Here is a 19,135-nt window from a genome sequence, read left to right as displayed (position 1 = left end):
TAATTACAATAATTTCAATAAGTAACATTTCTTTACCACCCAGCCTCTAAGGTGTGGGCTGATACTGATTTAAAAAGACAAAGATGGAATGCATTTTAGTAAAAGGAAGCAAGATCTTTGATTGACAGTTCTTGGAAAAAGGTTAAAAATTCAAAAGGACTGACTGCATGTGGCTCAGAACCTAAAAGCTTTTTTCTCCTCTCAACAGAAGAGCAGTCTCAAGTAATAACTGGTTGCTATGGAGATAAGAAACTAGAGAGATCAGAGAACTCAATTTGCAGTTAAATGGGCTGGAAACAATCCTTACTACTTGGTGAAGGAAAGCGATTAAAAATATACATGATTGCCAGAGGGAATCTTTTTCACCTAGCATTTTCCAACCTCATTAATGAACAAGAAGGCTAAAAAACCAAAACCAAACCAAAACAAAACAAAAAACCAACAACAAAGGAAAGCCCAAGGTGTCTAAGATAGAACACACTGAACATAATTCAGGGTTTCACATATCACAAAATCCTTCCTATTCTGGATGACTTTTTGACGGTACTTGTTATTAAATGCTGGAATGAGACTCAAATTGTATTCAAGAACAAAATGGTATAGCTGAGGGGACTGGAACTTCAGTGGGAAAAAAGAGCATGATAAATGGAAAAGGAACCAGAGTAAGAAGCAGATGTCAGTAGTAAAAACCCAGGTTTTGAAAAATCTCTTCACAGTCAATCGTAGAATACCTTTGTGAGTGCTGTAAAGGGCTGCGAACGTCACCGTGAAGAAAGTTGTTGAGTATTTCCCAGCATTAACTAAATGAGGAAAGGCCCTTTTTGTGTCTCGGTAGCGGCGCAGGCACTGGATGAAGCGAAGCCAAGCAGGAATGCACTGAACGATGGCCCGCACACCATACGAATATTTGTGGCAAATTTCTGGTTCTGTGCAGATTTCAAAGAAGAAGAATTATTATTAAAAAAAAAGACATGTAACTTGTTCACATCATTTTGTTATATATTGTAACCACTCTCAAGTCCATAAAAGCAAGAAGCCTGGTTTCTGAATCACTTTCTTCTTTGTAACTACTATATTCTCAAACTTTTCATGAGCGATGAAAGCCAAAAAAGGAAGGTAAATATATAGGGTGGACCAATGGGGGAAAATCTGCCCTCCCAGATTTCTGACAACCTGTTCTGGAATCGTTTTCTTTGGAATGTGGTAAAACTGTAAGAAAATTAGAAGATGAGTACAGTAATCAAAGGAAAGAAAACTTACTCTGTAATCTGAAATACTTGGAAAACATACAAATGCCACTAGTGACTCTAGTTAATTCCATGAATTCCAAACTGCTATATCACAATAGGTAGAAAATGTACCTCATTAGCCTACTTTCTAATGAAGAGCAGAGTTTATATTTTTAAATGAGAAGAATGAAGTTGGTAAATACATTTTTCTTCAAATTCTGGGAATGCGTTATAGTGGGATCAACCTACAACAAAGTTGTGGTCTGCTAGCAATCAATGAATATGTGTTGCCACTGGCTTCATTAGCTTTTTGCTAGTCAGATGTTACATAATCTGTCTAAATTTGGTCTTTGTCATTAAGGCAAAATTCCTTAATAACTCGAACTCCTGGCATACACCAAGAGTGGGAAAAAGAACCAGAAAAAAAACACCCCAAGATCCTCAGTAAGAATTAAAAACGATCTACAATGACTTTCTCAAAGCCCTTGATCTAAGTCTAAATACTCAAGTATTTTTGATCATTATAAAGCAATACTGTGATGGAAACTGTCGGCACTAAAGCATCTGTGATATAACTACCAATATACTAGAAATTTTTACTTTTCTTTTTTTTCTAAGTTTTAGAATTCCTTAAGTGTAAGTTGCAAATCTCTTGGCAAATGGATGACTGAAATCCTAACATTTAATTTAAGAGCCAAATTGTATCAGATAAAGAGATTGCTAAAAGAGTGCCAAGTACATTTAATTAAGTTTGTATTATTGGATGAGTTTTCACCGTGATCTTACATTTCTTAGTTATCATTCCCAATATTTCTTGGTTTACACTGGCAGTTCAGAGGTATGGATGCACATTCATACCCTACCTTCTGAATTATTTGGCAATAGGCCCCCACTTTCATCCCATCTGAGCTCAAAACTGTAGAAGCAGATCATATATTCCAGGTCCATCAATATCACTGACAGGCTGTTCAGCTGATCGGCCAGCCAGAAATCAGCAAAGCCTACTTTATGGAAGGGGGCTGTAAATACTCGAAACTGGAGAAAGAAAAAAATAAAAAAACACAGAAACAAGAAAGTTCATATTAAATTTCTCTAATTCTTGTCTGACCATGCAGCATGATTACTTTAGCTGATAAAATGGAAACCAATGAGCCAATCACAAACACAGGGACCTGGCAACAGTGGCTAGGTTGAGAATTAGTAGTGAACGGAATGAGTTGAATAGATAACTAAGAAAGGAAATTTAAGTGGGGTGAAGACAGGAATAGCTACAGTTAGAAAACAGAAAGCAGAGAGGGTGGAAAGAGTTGAAGCTGAAAGCAGAGAGCAGCAGAAGGGAGAAGCACTGAGAGGATGTGTAGTGTTAGGGCTCTAGGGTAAATTGTGCTAGAGACGCATGCTCTATAATAATTTCTGGAATATCCTCCTTCTTAACTGGGATGAGAGCTTTGCTACCTGAATAGAAAGCTCTTCTTTGCCTACAAGGGATAGGGAGGGAAGGATGTGCAACAGCTGAAGCATGCCTGCCCGTTCTCTCACTGAAGTCAATTTCACTAATGCCATGGTAATAATTGTATTTGTCTTGAAATGATGCCACAAAAATAAGCTCACACCCGACTATTATAAAAATAATGTTAAATGAATTCAGATTAAATGTACTGAGCACTAATCCATGCTGCATATTTTTCTCAAAATGCTTTTTTCATAGTCCACTAACTATAACAATTCTATGAGCTTGGCACTATTCATATCCCCATTTTACAGAGGACCTACAACAAACTCATCCTGACCTATTCTGTGGAAGACTGTTTACCACTGCAAAGGGAAATCTCCTGGCATTGCAGAGAGAGGATGGATAGATACTAACGTAATCATCCGAAACAGGCTCCAATAGTGCAGAATGCCTTGAGATGCCCTGAGAAAATTGAAGATGGAATTAAGGCAGCTTTAATCCTCGCCCTGTCAGACCCTTTCTATCTTAAAAGCTAAAAATGAACTCCTAAAACAAGGAATTTTGACTAAGCAGCAGTTTTGAGAAAATGAGTCTAACTCTATAGCTCTCCTGCCATCTAGCTATATTCATTTAGCAGACATATTCAGCATGAAAACTAATGGCTCTCTCCCCTCAGACTTGGCTGGTTCTTTCTATTCTACCTCTAAACACTTCTCTTTATTATTTGAGGGAGATAAATGGCTACATTATGAATCCATCCTAGATATCAAGTATCTATGACAGGTATTGCCTTGGGGCTTTGGACGTTAGATCAGGTATCTGCAGGACCTAGTGCAGGCTTTGTGATATTTTCTAGAGCGGATATATTTTGAGGCCATGGCTCAGTTTTGTGATCAGTCTCTTGCTCTTTCAATAAGTTTGCAATAAGCCTGAGAGACAAGTTATATCGTTTGCAACCATAAGGTCTAGATACAGCGAACTCTTTTTGGTAGGGGGTGGGGGCGGAGTGAGAACTGGGGGCTTAGTGGTTGAGATGTTAGTCATTTATTCATGAAAAGGTTCTGATGCCAGTTTATAGAGTATTTTAAGAAACTGTGGGGTGCAGAGTGGACTTTAAAAATTCAAAGAGACAAACAAGAGTTCAGAACATAACACCAAAAGGATCAGGAAGTCTAACTCAATCTCTAGTCGTGGACTTTTGTGAAAATTACAGCCGAGGGCAATTTTCTTATTTCTCATGGACATGAGACAGACTACCATTACTCTCATAATCTGCCAAATTCAGCCTCAAAAGCTAGCTAAGAGAGTAAACCTCCATATGAGCAGAGGAGGAAGAGAATGCATTAAATAAGAAAAGGGGAAATGGGACTACGAAAGGGAGTGGCATGAAAATAGAAACTGGAAGGAAGGGAAAATTTATAGAAGAGAGCAGATGGAAAAAGGAAGAGGAGGGAGTAGTAAATGTTGGTATAATACAACTAATAAAGGAAGGAATATAATTATAGTCATTCAGCATTTAACACATGTCAGGCACTGTGGAAGTACAGAGATAAATAAAACAGTTTCTTCTGTCAAAGACCCACAGTCTGGTTGAGCAAATATATACCTAAGGAAATAGCGACAGCACTGTGTAGTAAGTGCTATTACAGATAAACATGCAAAATACCCTAGAAATACAAAGAAGGGAGAGAGGGAGTAGCTGCATCAGAGACAGGGTAGGGCTGAGTTCATACTGAATTCCCTGATGTTTACACATAGTCAAATTCATCTTAAATTTATCTGAATTCCCCTTCTTGAGTGAGAATTCTTTCTTTTCTTATTGTGGCTAAGGTCTTTCAACTTCTACATTGTTGTGATTTTGCTTAAAATGACAATGACTCACTGAGTAACAGTATTAAGAAAGCTACAGACAATTCAAAATATCTGACGTTTTACTCACATACACAAAAAAGCCATTAATAAGTTATTAGAAAGGATATTAACTAACATCATTTTCTAAGTTAATGCCGATAAATATTAAAGAAGATGAAGTTTAATTTCTGCTTTTAGAGGCTTGTGAATAATCACACTCTTTCAATTTTTATATAAAATATATTTATTAGTTTGAACTACTAGATCAAAGTTAAGTATCTTAAATAAAGTGACTACCAGGTTTAATTGTTAATTTTTTTTTTTTTCAACGTTTATTTATTTTTGGGAGAGAGACAGAGCATGAATGGGGGAGGGGCAGAGAGAGAGGGAGACACAGAATCGGAAACAGGCTCCAGGCTCCGAGCCATCAGCCCAGAGCCTGACGCGGGGCTCGAACTCACGGACCGTGAGATCGTGACCTGGCTGAAGTCGGACGCTTAACCGACTGCGCCACCCAGGCGCCCCCAGGTTTAATTGTTAAATGGTAGTGGTCAGGAGTACAGATTATGGAATCAGACTGCCTGGGCTCACATTTCATCTCCATTACTTACTGGCTGTGTATTTAACTCCTCTGAACTTGGGTTTCCTCATTTATACAATGTGGATTAATAGCAGCTCCAACCTCATGGTTATTAAAAGGATGAAATAAATGAACACATATAAAATGTCCAGAACAGTGCATTATTAAAACAGACTATCTCTCTGTAATCATAGTAGAGACATATGTAAAAATTTTACTATAAAACCAAAGAAAATATTGAAAAAATCAATTCCCCAATTATATACGAAAGGACTTTAATTTGAAAACTTTAAGTAGTCTTCTAGAAGAACTGATTGGTATTTTTGTTTAGAAAATCTGAGGCATTGCTTATGTTTCCCAATTGGACTTCCAATTAGGGCAAATATAGATCTACAGAGATTTATGACCTAATAATACAAATAAACTGTACCTAATTTGACATTTAAGTATCAAAATAAATAAATTTCTTTAAAAAAATTTTTTTAAGTTTATTTATTTTGAGAGGGACAGTGAGGAGGGAAAGAAGAGAAAGAATCCCAAGCAGGTTCCACTCTGACAGTGTAGAGCCCAAAGTTGAAGCCACACACTGTGAAATCAAGAGTCAGACGCTTAACTGACTGAGCCATCCAGGCACCCCTAAATAAATTTCTAATAAGAATTTTTTTAGCTTTTTTGAAGGAGGCGTATAGCATATAAATTCCATAGATTCAAATTTAAATATGGATATAAACAGCATCCAGTGCGTACCACTATGGCCAAATGATACATGTTCTTTTCCATTTGTTAAAAATTGAAGAAGGAAATGTACTTTTACTTAATGATGAGGCTATTAAAAAAGCTGTATCAGAGAAACAAAATATTTTTAACACTAGAAATAAGTCTCAGGGTAAATTTTTTCAGTAAGATTTGCATTAAAATAAGTCAACAGGTCACTTAATGTTAAAATGCTTTATATGTGTAAGATTTTCCTGTATACAATTATTATTATAAATATAACAAACCACAATGCTTCTTTCTGCATTTCACTGATTCTGATAGCACACTTATTATTCTTATTCCTTATTACATCATCATTGCCAACCTATTCCATCCATAAATCCTCATTTATTAACATACAGCAAATGCATTAATAAATGTCTACTCAATGGGGAATCATTTCGCTAATAAGAGTAACTGGTCATGCATCAATCATAGCTAACTATTTAAACAGAGAAGGATGTACTGGGAAAATGTTCACATAACACACAACGATATCATTCCGTTATTGCAATGATGCAATCGTATTAACATCTGAGTCTTTGAAACCTCATTTCAAAATAACTTTATAGAGATTTTACAATAATTGAGGCAGGAAATAATAGGTATTTATAATCTTAACATTATTTCCTTGTAACCAGAAGAATACTACATTTTTGTGCAAATAAGTTTTAAAACTCCACAAAATCTAGCAATAAAATGACAAATAATCTCAAGATAAAAAAGGTAATCTAATTTTGTTGTACTAACGGGAAATGATTTATTTTTAATATGAATTTCAAGAGAGAAAAAAATGGTCCAAATATTTCTTCTGTCTTACAAAAAATCCTTTAAGAATCATGTGTTCTAGATGATAAAATGTGTTAAAGGTGATTACATACTTAAGACTTTTCAAAATACTCTTGTACATCTAAGTTCTACACTTAGACCTACAGTTTGGCCTAGTGGTGCTATACATAACAGGAATGATTTGCTCTCTTACTTATTAGTATTTAATGAAATTAGAGGAAAATAGGGATATTCTCAATTTGTGGTAAAAATCCTACCAGAATAAATAAGAAATACAAATAAATAACAATCAACTTTGGGGAAAAAACATGAAGGAGATCTAGGCCATTTTCTTTTCCTGATTGCTATAAATACTTACCTGTACTGGAATATAAGTGGCTTTTTACTTGTTGTGTGCTTACTTACTATGTTTTTTTAATAGGAAGAGCATATTTTATATCTTCAGATTCAAAAAATTTAAATAATGCTATATATAGGGAATGTACTGCTAAGAACAGCAACAACAAAGAAAAAAGTTCTGCTAACCGTAAGGGATATGCAAAAGGAAAAAGAATACTCTAGTTTTCAAGGTAGTATACTTTTCTAAGGTAGGAAAAAGAGTAAGGCAATTATTATAGAAATTCTGAAAGTATGTGTAGAGATTAGTCAATTTAATCACTAATCTTCACTTTACTGTTAGTTGTAATTCATAACCTAAGAAATAATTACAGGAGAACATTACCAATTAATTTTCAAAACAGAGCTGGTTTAATTCAGGAGTTAAGAGAAGTCCCTTCCCCAAGCTATCTTTACACCATTACAAAAAATACAGCAAATATTTTTGCAAGAGATTCTATATCCTAATGTTTAAATTGAGAGATTTTGAGATTAAAAAATAGGTAAAGTGGAAGAAGAAATGGAATGTATTATAAACAAGAATCAAAGTCAGTTTCTCAAATTAAACCTGGTAATCTGGTAAAATATGCTTACTGATTTTAGAGAATGAATCTTTCATAAAAATAAAAATGTTTGGTTGACTATTTCTATCAATTTGACAGGAAAATAATAGTTTTACCACTTTTTAAAAAGGAAAAAAAAGAAATTCACAGAGTTCTACATGTTATCACAGCTGGCTAAGTAATCTGTACTAAATAATAAGGCACTTAAATAGATCACGAATTATTTATTATTAATTTGCAAAATAATTTCAATATCTGGACACTTCATACTCCCTTTTAGGAGGAAAAAAACTGCATGAATAAGTATTTCTCCCAGGGCCACTGCACTATACAACATGAGGTGTACCAATTACACCATATTCTTTACCCTTGGAGCTAGAGCACCACTCACATAGATTACAAAGTGAACCATGCCTTCTGGAGTTGTGCAACAGCAGCCTTGGTTCCTCCTGGACAAAGCCAATGACCAATACACCACTCTAAAAATGGGAGACAAATTTCTGGACTTACCAGCAGTTTAAGCAGCCAAAACCGGGATTTGTAATAGAAAGTTTTGGTGGGGTTGATAAGAAAGAAAAACATAAATCCATAAAGGACAAGTGGATACACATATGTGGGGATGACACTAAGTGGAGCAAAGAAGCATGCCAGAAGGCTTAGGCACCACAATATCCCGAGGAATCCAGCAATCTGATAAAGGATGGGAAAGAAAAGAAAAGAGAAAGATTGTTATTTTTATTTTTTCCATTACTCAGAAGTATCTTCAATAAAACAAAGGTAAGATAAATGTTTAGATGTTAAGTCAATAATCTTCCTCAGGTAAAAGATGGATTTCAGCACCCACTAAACCAGCGATATAGCTAACGTGAACTATATTTGTGGGACTTTATGTCTTGCTTTGATTACCTCAAAAAGATGTTGATGAGACAAATTGCTTCTTGGATTAAGTTCAAAGATGAGCACATGATTCACTCCAGCCTGTCTCCAACCATATGTGTTGATGCCCAGTAGAAAAAGGAATTCAATCAGAAGAAAGCCACCCCGATAGATTCTTATCAAGGGCCATATATTTCTATCTGTTTCAAGTTTAAATACAGCTGAAAAAATATCAATTAGTTAGTTAGAAAATTCATAATGTCTCATTTAATTGTCTTTCCTCATAATTCTTGATGACACAGTCCTTGGCATAAAAAGTTTTTATAAATAAAGCCTAAGCTTAGATTATCTCAAGAGCATGATAAACTTGTTTCCAGGTTCTTTCCCTTCATCATTTCATTCTGCAAAATTTCACCAGAATGATTTCCCTAAAACTTCACTTTGGGCATGTTAGTCCATTGTTCCATTAGTTTCTTAGAAATACAGAGAATCACAGAAATACAGAGAATCACATATGGGATGACATAACTTCCTTGGCTTTGTTCAGTGATTACACTGGTTATAGTATTACCTACCTCGCAGAGTTGCCGTGAAGATTAAAAGAAATGTGATATATAAAAGCGATTGAAAATGAAAGCAAGTGAAAACTGAAATGTCATATAAATGATAACAGTTAATATTTACAGAATGCTTACTATGTGCTAAGGACTGTTTTCTATTATATTTTGACATATAATAATTCATTTTACTTGTTTGAGAGAGCAAAAAAAGGAGGGGTAGAGGGAGAAGAAGAGAGAGAATCTTAAGCAGGCTCCACACTCAGTACAGAGCCAGATGTGGAGCTCGATCTCACGACCATAAGATCATGACCTGAGACAAAATCAAGAGCTGGATGCTTAACTGACTGAGGCACCCAGCCTCCCCCTTTTTTATTTTTAAATTTATTTTTAATTTTTATATATAAAAATTCATATAATCCTCACAATGGTTCTGTGAGTTAAAAACTATTATCTCCATTTGACTGGTGAGGAAATTAGAGCACAGAGAAGTTTAATAATTTGCTTAGGATTACCAAGCTAGTAGAGGGCAGAGCCAGAGTTTTAACTCAGAGAGTTTTGCTCCAAAGCGCACACTCTTAACCACTACATTCTGTTGTCCATATGCCCATACAAATGTGTAGTACCACTATTACCCTATAGCCTTCCAGTTACTGTAAATTCAAACACGGTCTTGGAATTCAAGTTCTCTATCAGTCGGATCTCCAACTCACTTTCCCAAACTCATCTCACAAGGCTCCTAAACATTAATTCTTATCTCCTGATAAATTTTATTAGTCTTTTCACAAGTTTGCTTTTTCACACTTGCTTATATTGTCCCCTGTACCTAAAATGGTCTTGCTCTTTGTACCAATTCAAATTTTACTTAATATTTCAGAGCCAAATCCTTATCTATTCATACATTTATTGAATCAGTGTTTCGTTTTGAGCCTAGTCTGTGCCAAACATTTCAGTTTGGCTAATGATTTCTCAATTTTCCATATAACTATAAAATTTATTAGACTCACTTGAAATGTAGTTATATACTGGCTTATACTTAATTTAAATAACCATTTATTAGTTATCTTTGTATTCCTACAGTACATCGCATTTAATAATTTAAAAATAACAGGGTAGTGAAAACCTTTGCTTTGGAGTCAAATACTAAAGACCAGACTTAAAATTCTAGCTATTCTAAGGCAATTATTTTATTTTTCCAAGTCTGCATTTCCTTGCTGGAAAATGGGGATAATATCTATTCTCCTAAGTTTGTAAATAAGATTAAATGTGATCAACATATATTACATGCCTAAAACAATAACAAGTATTCAGTATATATCAGTTTCTTTTTCCTTTTGCTTGAGGAAACCTCATTTTGTTCATTAGTTTCACAAAAATTTATTAGATGCCTTTTATACCTAACACCACTCAAAGAACTGGAGATTCAGTAATAAACAACAGACAAAATATATGTCTTCAGGAAACTTCTATTCTGTATAATGTCATACTGTCATAAAGGTTTCGAAGAAAAAAAAAGTAGGGTAAGGGGATGAAGAATGATGTTATTAGATGCTATTTTAGGTAGGGTGGTGAAGAGGACCTCTCAGGAGATGACATTTGCAGAGATCTTAAGGAAACAGAGAATGAATCATGTGAGTATATGGAAGAATAAGGCTCCACATAGTAAGTACAAAAGGCCCTAAGATAGGTATGAGCCCGGTGCTCCAAGAACAGGAAGAAGGCCAAGGCCACTATAATTGAAATAAATGAGAGGTAAAGTCATAAAGAGTTAGCCAAGAGAAGATCAGGTAGGACCTTTATAGTATCTTGTCAAGACTTAAACTTTTACTTTAATATATGAAGCCAATGAAAGGTTTTATACATAAGTGACAAGACCAATTAATAATACTAAAGGGCTACTCCAGCTCTTACATAAAGGGACTACAAAGGATCAAGCATGATAGCAAGGTTAGTCAGCAGATTATAAATAAAAAACTCTATATGGATTTAGATCCTGATTCTTAAGCAAAAACCATAGATACAACAGCCAGGAAACAAAAATAATAATCCTAAGTCTCAAAGAATGCACAATAAAACTACGAGAGCTAATAAATTCAGCCAAGTCGCACACTGTGAGATCAACACACAAAATTTAGTTGTCTTTGTATACATCAGCAATGAACACCCTGAAATGAAATTAAGAAAACAATTCCAATTACAATAGCACCCAAAAGAATAAAACACCTAGGAATTAATTTACTCAAGAGGTGAAAGACTTGTACAATAAAAACTACAAACATTGCTAAAAGGAATCTCATGTACATGGACTTACAAGACTTGATGTTGTTAAAATGGCAATGCCAAAGTGTTTTGGAGATTAAATACAATCCCTATCAAAATTCTAGTTTTTTGTTTTTTGGTTTTTTTGCATATATAAATGGAAAAGTCATTCCTCAAATTCACATGGGATTGCAACAGGCCCCAGATAGCTATAACAACACTGAAAAAAGAAGAGCAAAGTTGGAGGACTCACATTTTGTGGTTTAAAAATTTACTAAAAAGCAGTGTGGTACTGGCATAAAAACAGACATACAGACAGAATTGGGAGTTCAGATATAAATCTACATACGTGTGGCCAACTAGTTTTCAACAAGAGTGCCAAAATCATTCAATGGAAAAGAATATTTTCTTCAACAAATGGTGCTGGGATGACTGAATGTCCACATGCAAAAGAATGAAGCTGAACCCCTATCTCACACCATGTACAAAAGTTAGTTCAAAGAAAGAAAAAAAATAGAAAAATCAGGCTTTATCAAAACTTTTTTGCATCAAAGGACATTATGAAGAAGGTGAAAGACAGCCTATACAATGGGAGGTAATATTTGCAAATCACGTATCTTGGTAAGGATTGAGTACCCAGAATATATAAAGAACTCTTGTAACTTAAAATAAGAAGACAACTCAAAAAATGAGCAAAGGACTTGGGGAGACATTTTTCCAAAGAAATATACAAATATCCAACCAGCACATGAAAAGATGCTCAAAATCATTAGGGAAATGCAAATCAAAATATTAACAAGATACTACTTCACACCCACTGGGATGGCTATAATTTTTTAACTTTTTTTAACATCTATTTTTGAGAGACAGAGAGAGAGACAGAGCGTGAGCAGGGGAGGGGCAGAGAAAGAGGGAGACACAGAATCCAAAGTGGGCTCCAGACTCTGAGCTGTCAGCACAGAGCCCGATGCGGGGCTCCAACTCCCAAACCGTGAGATCATGACCTGAACAGAAGTCAGACGCCCAACCGACTTGGGCCACCCACGCGCCCCTAGGATGGCTATAATTAAAAAAATAAATAAATAAAAAGGAAAACCATAAACACTGATAAGGGTGTAAAGAAAATGGAACCCTCATAAATTTCTGGTGAAAATGAAAAATTATGCAGCTTCTATGCAAAACAATTTGGTGGTACCTCAGAAGATTAAACATAGAATTACAACATAACTAAGTGATTCCACTCCTAGGTATATATCCAAAAGAAATGAAACCAGGTACCCAAGCAAATCCATGTATATGCATGTTTTCAGCAGTACAGTACACATTAACTACACATCTAGCACTCCAAAATACTATACCCATTTTCACTCATTCACTTGAATAGCTTCACAGTATTTCATTGCACAGAGGTAAATAACATCATTTAGCTTTTTAAATAATTCCCAACTGATGTACATTTGAGTGGTTTCTAGGACACTGTTACTACAAACAAAATGGCAAGGAATACCCTCCTTTCATATATGTCCTTGGCATCCTGTTCAAGTATGTTTGTAAGATAAATTTCTCGAAATAAAATTGCTTAACCAAAGTGACTGTATTTAAAAATTTACATATACTGCCAAATTATCCTCCAAAGACACTGAATTAATACTCTTACTATTAGTGTATGAGTGGCTATTTCACACCCTTCTATAAACACATCGTGACATTTAAACACATTTAAATGGTCAAATTCCTATCTCTGTCAAACCAAAAAATGAAATATGATATATTGTTATTGTATCAAATTAAATAACAGTTACTAGAAATCTGTAAGAGAACAATTTTTTTAAAATCTAATCAGGTAACTTCTCATCTTCTCAAAACTAAGTTATCTGAAATATGTGAGTTTCAGACAAATTATTAAGTATCAGATCGAATCCCTTGGAGAAACTACAGCAATTACACACATTATTTTTTGATGTGAATGAAAAAAGAATCGTGCTTGTACATGCATTACTACTGCTGCGCTTCTCTCTCTGTGTTATCTTTCAAGTACCCGCTGGGACATAAATAAGCATAGACAGCTGGCTGTGCACTTACCCTGCCTCCCCCCCACCGACCACACACACAAAGATCAAACAAAGAAGAGTTGTGAGGTGAGAGAACACAATGCAGAAACCACACATTAAAAAACAAATGAGGCTGTCTCATAAAACAGTCTATATTTACAAAAGAAAACAAAACCTGAGTTTGTCCCTGAATTAAAAAAAAATTTCTTTTCAACTCACATGAAAAAAATGAAGGTTATTTTTTCTTATTATTTAATTATGATGATGATGATGACAACATCACCACACTCATCTTGGAAATAAAAGAAAAAATTTCACACATAAATGACTGAGGTTTTCTTAGAAAGAACAACTCCCATTATATACTCCATATAATTTATATTGGTGTAGTGCTTCACAACTATATAAACATGTGTCACTTACACTTCTTAGCTGATGTCCATGAAGTGGTCTCAAGCTATCTCCTTCACACTAGGTGATTTTCTCATTTCTCTTCTTCATAACCCAGTCCCTCCTCCTATGCCCCACGCTCTTCCCCCACCAACTAAATCTCTACTCATCTGTCTCCTCTTGGAATGCCCTTCATTCCATCACATCCAGCATAAATGCCATCTCCTTCATAAAGTCTTCCCTGATGCTTTCATTTAAAAGTAATTACTTTGTTCCTTTGACCTGCTTAGAACATTTAACATTTTCCATCTTGTAGTATATTATTATTGTTTTAATATATGTCTTAATCTCCCTGGCATAAAAAACTTCATAAGGAAAGGGATTTTCTTATATCTCTTAAGGCTTGCATCAAGCTTAATTATGAGGTACATAAAATTTACCTGTTGAATGAATGAATTCTAAAATAACCCTGTGAATTTAAGGTAGTACAGTCACTGAACAAATAAGGAAATTATTTAAAAGAAGTTAAATGAGAGGCGCCTGGGTGGTTCAGTCAGTTGAGCTTCTGACTTCGGCTCAGGTCATGATCTCATGGTTCATGGGTTTAAGCCCCTCATTGGGCTCTGTGCTGACAGCTCGGAGCCTCGAGCCTGCTTCAGACTTTGTGTCTCCTTCTCTCTCTGCCCCTCTCCCATTCATGCTCTGTTCTCTCTGTCTCTCTTTCTTTCAAAAAATGAATAAACATTTAAAAAAATGAAAAGAAGTTAAATGATATCCTTAAACCAAAACAATTAACAAATAGTAGTGTTGAGACTGAGATACAGGCTAGGCCTTTTGAAGACAAGTCAGTGTTCCTTCCTTAACAACTGGCTTGATAATCTAGGGTTAGGTTTTTTATTATAATACTCCCATGCAGTCTATATAAGAAGACTGCACTCACTTAAAGAAACAGAACTAGATTAAAATATGATAATAAATTATACCAATATTAAATCATGAGCTTACAGTGGGCCATAATTATTAGATGTAATTTTCAATAGTTGGTAGGAAGGAGAATTCTAAAAACACAAATGAAAACACACTGTCAATAGGTCAAGTTCATATACTCTCTAAGAGTCATTACAGCTTGGGTTATAATTTCATAATATGTAATTGACAATCTTAATTAAGAATGTTAATGAGGAGAAACAACTTTGGTAAATTTTTTCCTAAACATCTGCTATATGTGTTGTACTGTGTTAGGAACCTAAAATACGAAAAATGAAAATACACAGTCCCTGCAATTGAGAATAGTAACTGTGACAGTGATAGAAACTTTCATGTTCAGGCACTATTATGATTACTAAACACTGAAAACAGAATATAATGGATATTTATACAAAACCATCGTATTTTTTACGTTTATTTATTTTGAGAGAGAGAGCATGTGCGGTGTGCGGAGGAGGGGTATAGAGAAAGAGGAGAGAGAGAGAGAGAGAGAGAGAGAGAGAGAGAGAGAGAGAGAATGGCCAGCAGGCTCTGTGCTGTCAGTGCAGAGCCTGACACGGGGCTCGATCTCACGAACTGAACCATGAGACCAAGACCTAAGCCAAAATCGAGAGTTGGATGCTTAACTGACTGAGCCACCCAGGCACTCCACAATACCATCTATTTCTAAGTTTCTTTGTAGACTTTCCTGAGCAAAATTTAATCCTTTATTAATGATTCAAGTTATCATTATAAGCATAAGTACACAGACTCTTGAGGTATACCATGACTATTTGCCCTTAAAGTAAAAGTCCTTGAATGCAAGAACCTTTGAGATTTGTGTCTTTTTTGCTGTTTGTGTGTTTTTGGTTTATCATTTAATTCCATCTCTGTCCTCTTTCATCCATTCCAATTTCCACCAATATTTTGTTTATTTTTTTAATGTTTATTCATTTTTGAGACAGAGAGAGAGAGACACACAGAGGACAAGTAGGGGAGGGGCAGAGAGAGGGAGACACAGAATTTGAAGCAGACTCCAGGCTCTGAGCTGTCAGCACAGAGCCCAACGTGGGGCTGGAACCCACGAAACTGCGAGATCATGACCTGAGCTCAAACTGGATGCGTAACCAACTGAGCCATCCAGTCGCCTCTTCCACCAGTATTTTCTGAGCTCCTTCTATGACCCAGGCAGTATTCTAGGTGCTAGAGATACAATGGTGAACAGGAGACAAAAGTCCAGGTATCAAGGAACTTACATTCCAGTGGGAAAACAGATAAAAGAAACATAAATATGTAATATTATGTCATGTACTTAAAAGTGCTCTGAAAAAAACTAATGTGGGCTGAGGAGACAGAACAGGCTATTTTAGGGTAGGGTGATTAAGGAAGGACTCAGTGAAGAAGTGGCATTGGAACAGAGACTGTATGAATGAAGTGAAGAAGTAAGCCACACAAACATCTTAGGGAAAAAGCCTCTTAGGCAATTGCAAGGGTTCATAGATGGGATGATATTCAAGGAACACCATAAATGTACTTGGAAACACAGTGAGACCAAGTGTGGGGAGGATGACAGGGTATAGTCAGAAAGCCCATAGGGGCAAGACCCTATAGGGTCTTTTAGTCTATAGAAAGAAGGTTCAACTTTATTGTAAGAGAAGCCATAGAGAGATGTTGAGGAGGACAGCAATCTGATCTAACTTACATTAAAAAAAAAAAAAAAAAGAAAAGAAAAGATATTGGTGGCTATGAGGAGGCAAGAGTGGCTGCAGTGAGCGCAGTGAGGCCAGTTCAGAAGGCTGGTGCGGTACACTAACAGGACACGGCTGCTTATACAAGGATGGCATTGGTGGAAGTGGTCAGATTCAAAATGGGTGAAGGGGGTGGAAAGTACAGGCTTCTACTTACAGAATGAACAAGTCACAGGGATGAAAGGTATTATAAAAGTGTTGTATGGTGACAGATAATAGCTACACTGTGGCAAGCACAGCATAATGGAAACTGGTTGAATCACTATGTTGTACATTTGAAACATCTGACACTGTGTCAACTGTACTTTACACACACACTGTTAAAGATAGAGCAACAGGCTTTGCTGGTGGATTGGAGATAAGGTATGAGAGAAAAGAGAGGCTAAAGGTTTTTGGCCTGAGAATCTGATGAAAAAAAAATGATGATATATAGAAAAGAAAGTGTATTTGGGGGTAAAAAATATTTTTGTCCATGTAAGTTTGAAATGCCTATTACTATCCAAATAGTCAATTAGATATCAGAGGAGAGAGTAGACGTACTTGAGAGTCACTGCCATACAGGTAATATTTATGGCCATAAGCCTGAATAAATTGCCTGGTTAGGAAATGAATGTCGACAGAGAGAGAATTTGAGGATTTAGTCCAGCAGTACTGCCCAACATTTAGATGTCACAAAGAAAAGAATAGTTAGCAAAGGAGACTGGAAAGAACTTCTAGCAAAGTTTAACAAGAAAAGCTGCAGAAGGTGGTTCCCCAGCAAAACCAAGTGAAGAGTTTCAAGAAGGGATGATTCACAATGTCAAATGCAGCTGAGGGCTATGTCAAATTCTGTTGGGAGGTTTAGTAAGATAATGCCTCCCTTGCTGTTATATCATTTCTAGATGTTGGGAGTGCACTTGCTTCCAGCAATCCCTTCTACCTCTTTCTAATTCGTAACTTAGAGGATAGCAAATTATACAACCCAGTTTCTTAAAATTATATGGAGTAATTGTAAATATGTTCTGGAAAGGATGTGAGAAAGACTCCAAGAAGCAAAATAAATCAACTTTAGTGCACAAATTTTGTAATCTTATTTACTCTCATCTGTGAACAAGGGAGTTGAGGTTCTTGATAACTGAACTCTGAAAATGTATAAAGAAATTGTACATAAAAACTAGAAAACATGGAGAACAAAAGTCATAAACTAGTAATGTTGTAAAAGGAAATATGTCCGAAAGGAAAAGCAAACTAAACAAATGACCAAACACTGCCCCATCTCTCCCAGTCATTTATAAGAACAAAAAACAACCCTGACAGATTTCTCTTTCAGAAGCAGCTTTGTTAGTTTGATACCAGCTTTGACAGAAGGACAGAATATAACATGGGCATATTAGTAAGAATAATTTAGCTTAAAATTTTAAATGACTTACCGGCAAGCACAAGGGTAATATTCAGTACAATGAATATTCCACAAAACAGACCAACTCTAAAAGTAGTCCATGCTGGTGCAGGCTGTAGAAAGAAAAACAGCATGCCAGGTATAGGGCAAAATACTGCATACATTTAGCATATGATCTAATAAATTAGTACTATGAATCCCAAAGCTCTACCATGAAAACAAAGATATTTTATGAACTGAATTTTTATAAATCAGAACCAGAGAAACATCCTTCATCCTCCTATAATATGAAAACAGAGTAGCCAGTTATTCAAATTCTTTTACAGAAATCTGAGTTACTAAATAAACAAGATTATAATCATAGACGTCAAAGTATACATACACTGAGTTTTCCTTATAGGAGAAACCTGAGTGCAATTTCATTTTTACAATGTATACATCTTTAAATTTTGTAAGTCACTCTTTACTCAGAGTTCACGTAATTGGTAGAAGGAACCATGGAGACAGTGAAAAGATTAACAACTATTTTCTATACTAACACTATTAATACTGGGATAATTTAAAGTGAATTTTTATTTATTTATTTTAATGTTTATTTTTGAGAGACAGAGGGAGAGCATGAGTGGGGGAGGGGCAGACAAGAGACAGAGACCGAGACAGAGAGAGAGGAAGAGAGACAGGATCTGAAGCAGGTTCCACGCTGACAGCAGTGAGCCTGATGTGGGGCTCAAACTCATGAACTGCAAGATCGTGACCTGAACCGAAGTCAGATGCTTAAGCAAATGATCTACCCAGGTGCCCCTAAAGTGAATTTTTAAAGACATGCTAGAGGGGCGCCTGGGTGACTCAGTCGGTTAAGTGTCTGACTTCAGCTCAGGTCATGATCTCACAGCTCGTGAGTTTGAGCCCCGTGTTGGGCTCTGTGCTGACAGCTCAGAGTCTGGAGCCTGAAGCTTCTGCTTCTGTGTCTCCCTCTCTCTCTGCCCCTAACCCACTCACATTCTGTCTCTGTCTCTCTCAAAAATAAATAAACATTAAAAAAAAATTTAGTTCTGTGTTTTTAAAAAAAAATAATAATAAAGACATGCTAGAGATTCTCAAGAGACTGGTATATCTGAATCTCCAGACTATAAAGGTTAAAGAATATTTTTCTCCATTTTAATGCAGATTTATATCAACTGCTTTCTAATATAAAAGAAAGTACCTGATATTTTAAAAGTAAAGGGATGAGAAACACAGGAAAGAGAAAATACTGTGGATTTAAATATTTGCAATGAGTGTTATAAAGAGATTCTACTGGTTTTTAAGGTGATA

At 35.6% G+C, this 19,135-nt stretch overlaps 1 protein-coding gene across 1 annotated transcript in view; it reads right to left on the bottom strand.

Moving 5' to 3' along the window:
* Positions 1-19,135, bottom strand: part of XPR1 (xenotropic and polytropic retrovirus receptor 1) — a 212,720-nt gene that overhangs the window by 42,054 nt on the left and 151,531 nt on the right. The window contains exons 7-11 of the mRNA XM_047076861.1: positions 17,853-17,934; positions 8,503-8,693; positions 8,107-8,286; positions 2,093-2,264; positions 732-926 (exon numbers count right to left, since the gene is read on the bottom strand). Coding sequence (XP_046932817.1) covers positions 732-926; positions 2,093-2,264; positions 8,107-8,286; positions 8,503-8,693; positions 17,853-17,934 — 820 coding nt within the window. The remainder of the gene's footprint in view (positions 1-731; positions 927-2,092; positions 2,265-8,106; positions 8,287-8,502; positions 8,694-17,852; positions 17,935-19,135) is intronic.

Source organism: Lynx rufus, unplaced genomic scaffold (assembly GCF_022079265.1).
Source record: "Lynx rufus isolate CCGP_SWC_20201006 ecotype Redwood Valley unplaced genomic scaffold, mLynRuf1.p SCAF_15, whole genome shotgun sequence".
In the NCBI taxonomy this organism is placed as follows: domain Eukaryota; kingdom Metazoa; phylum Chordata; class Mammalia; order Carnivora; family Felidae; genus Lynx; species Lynx rufus.
The sequence above is the reverse complement of the archived record's forward strand: the minus strand, read 5'-3'. Positions and strand labels throughout refer to the sequence as shown.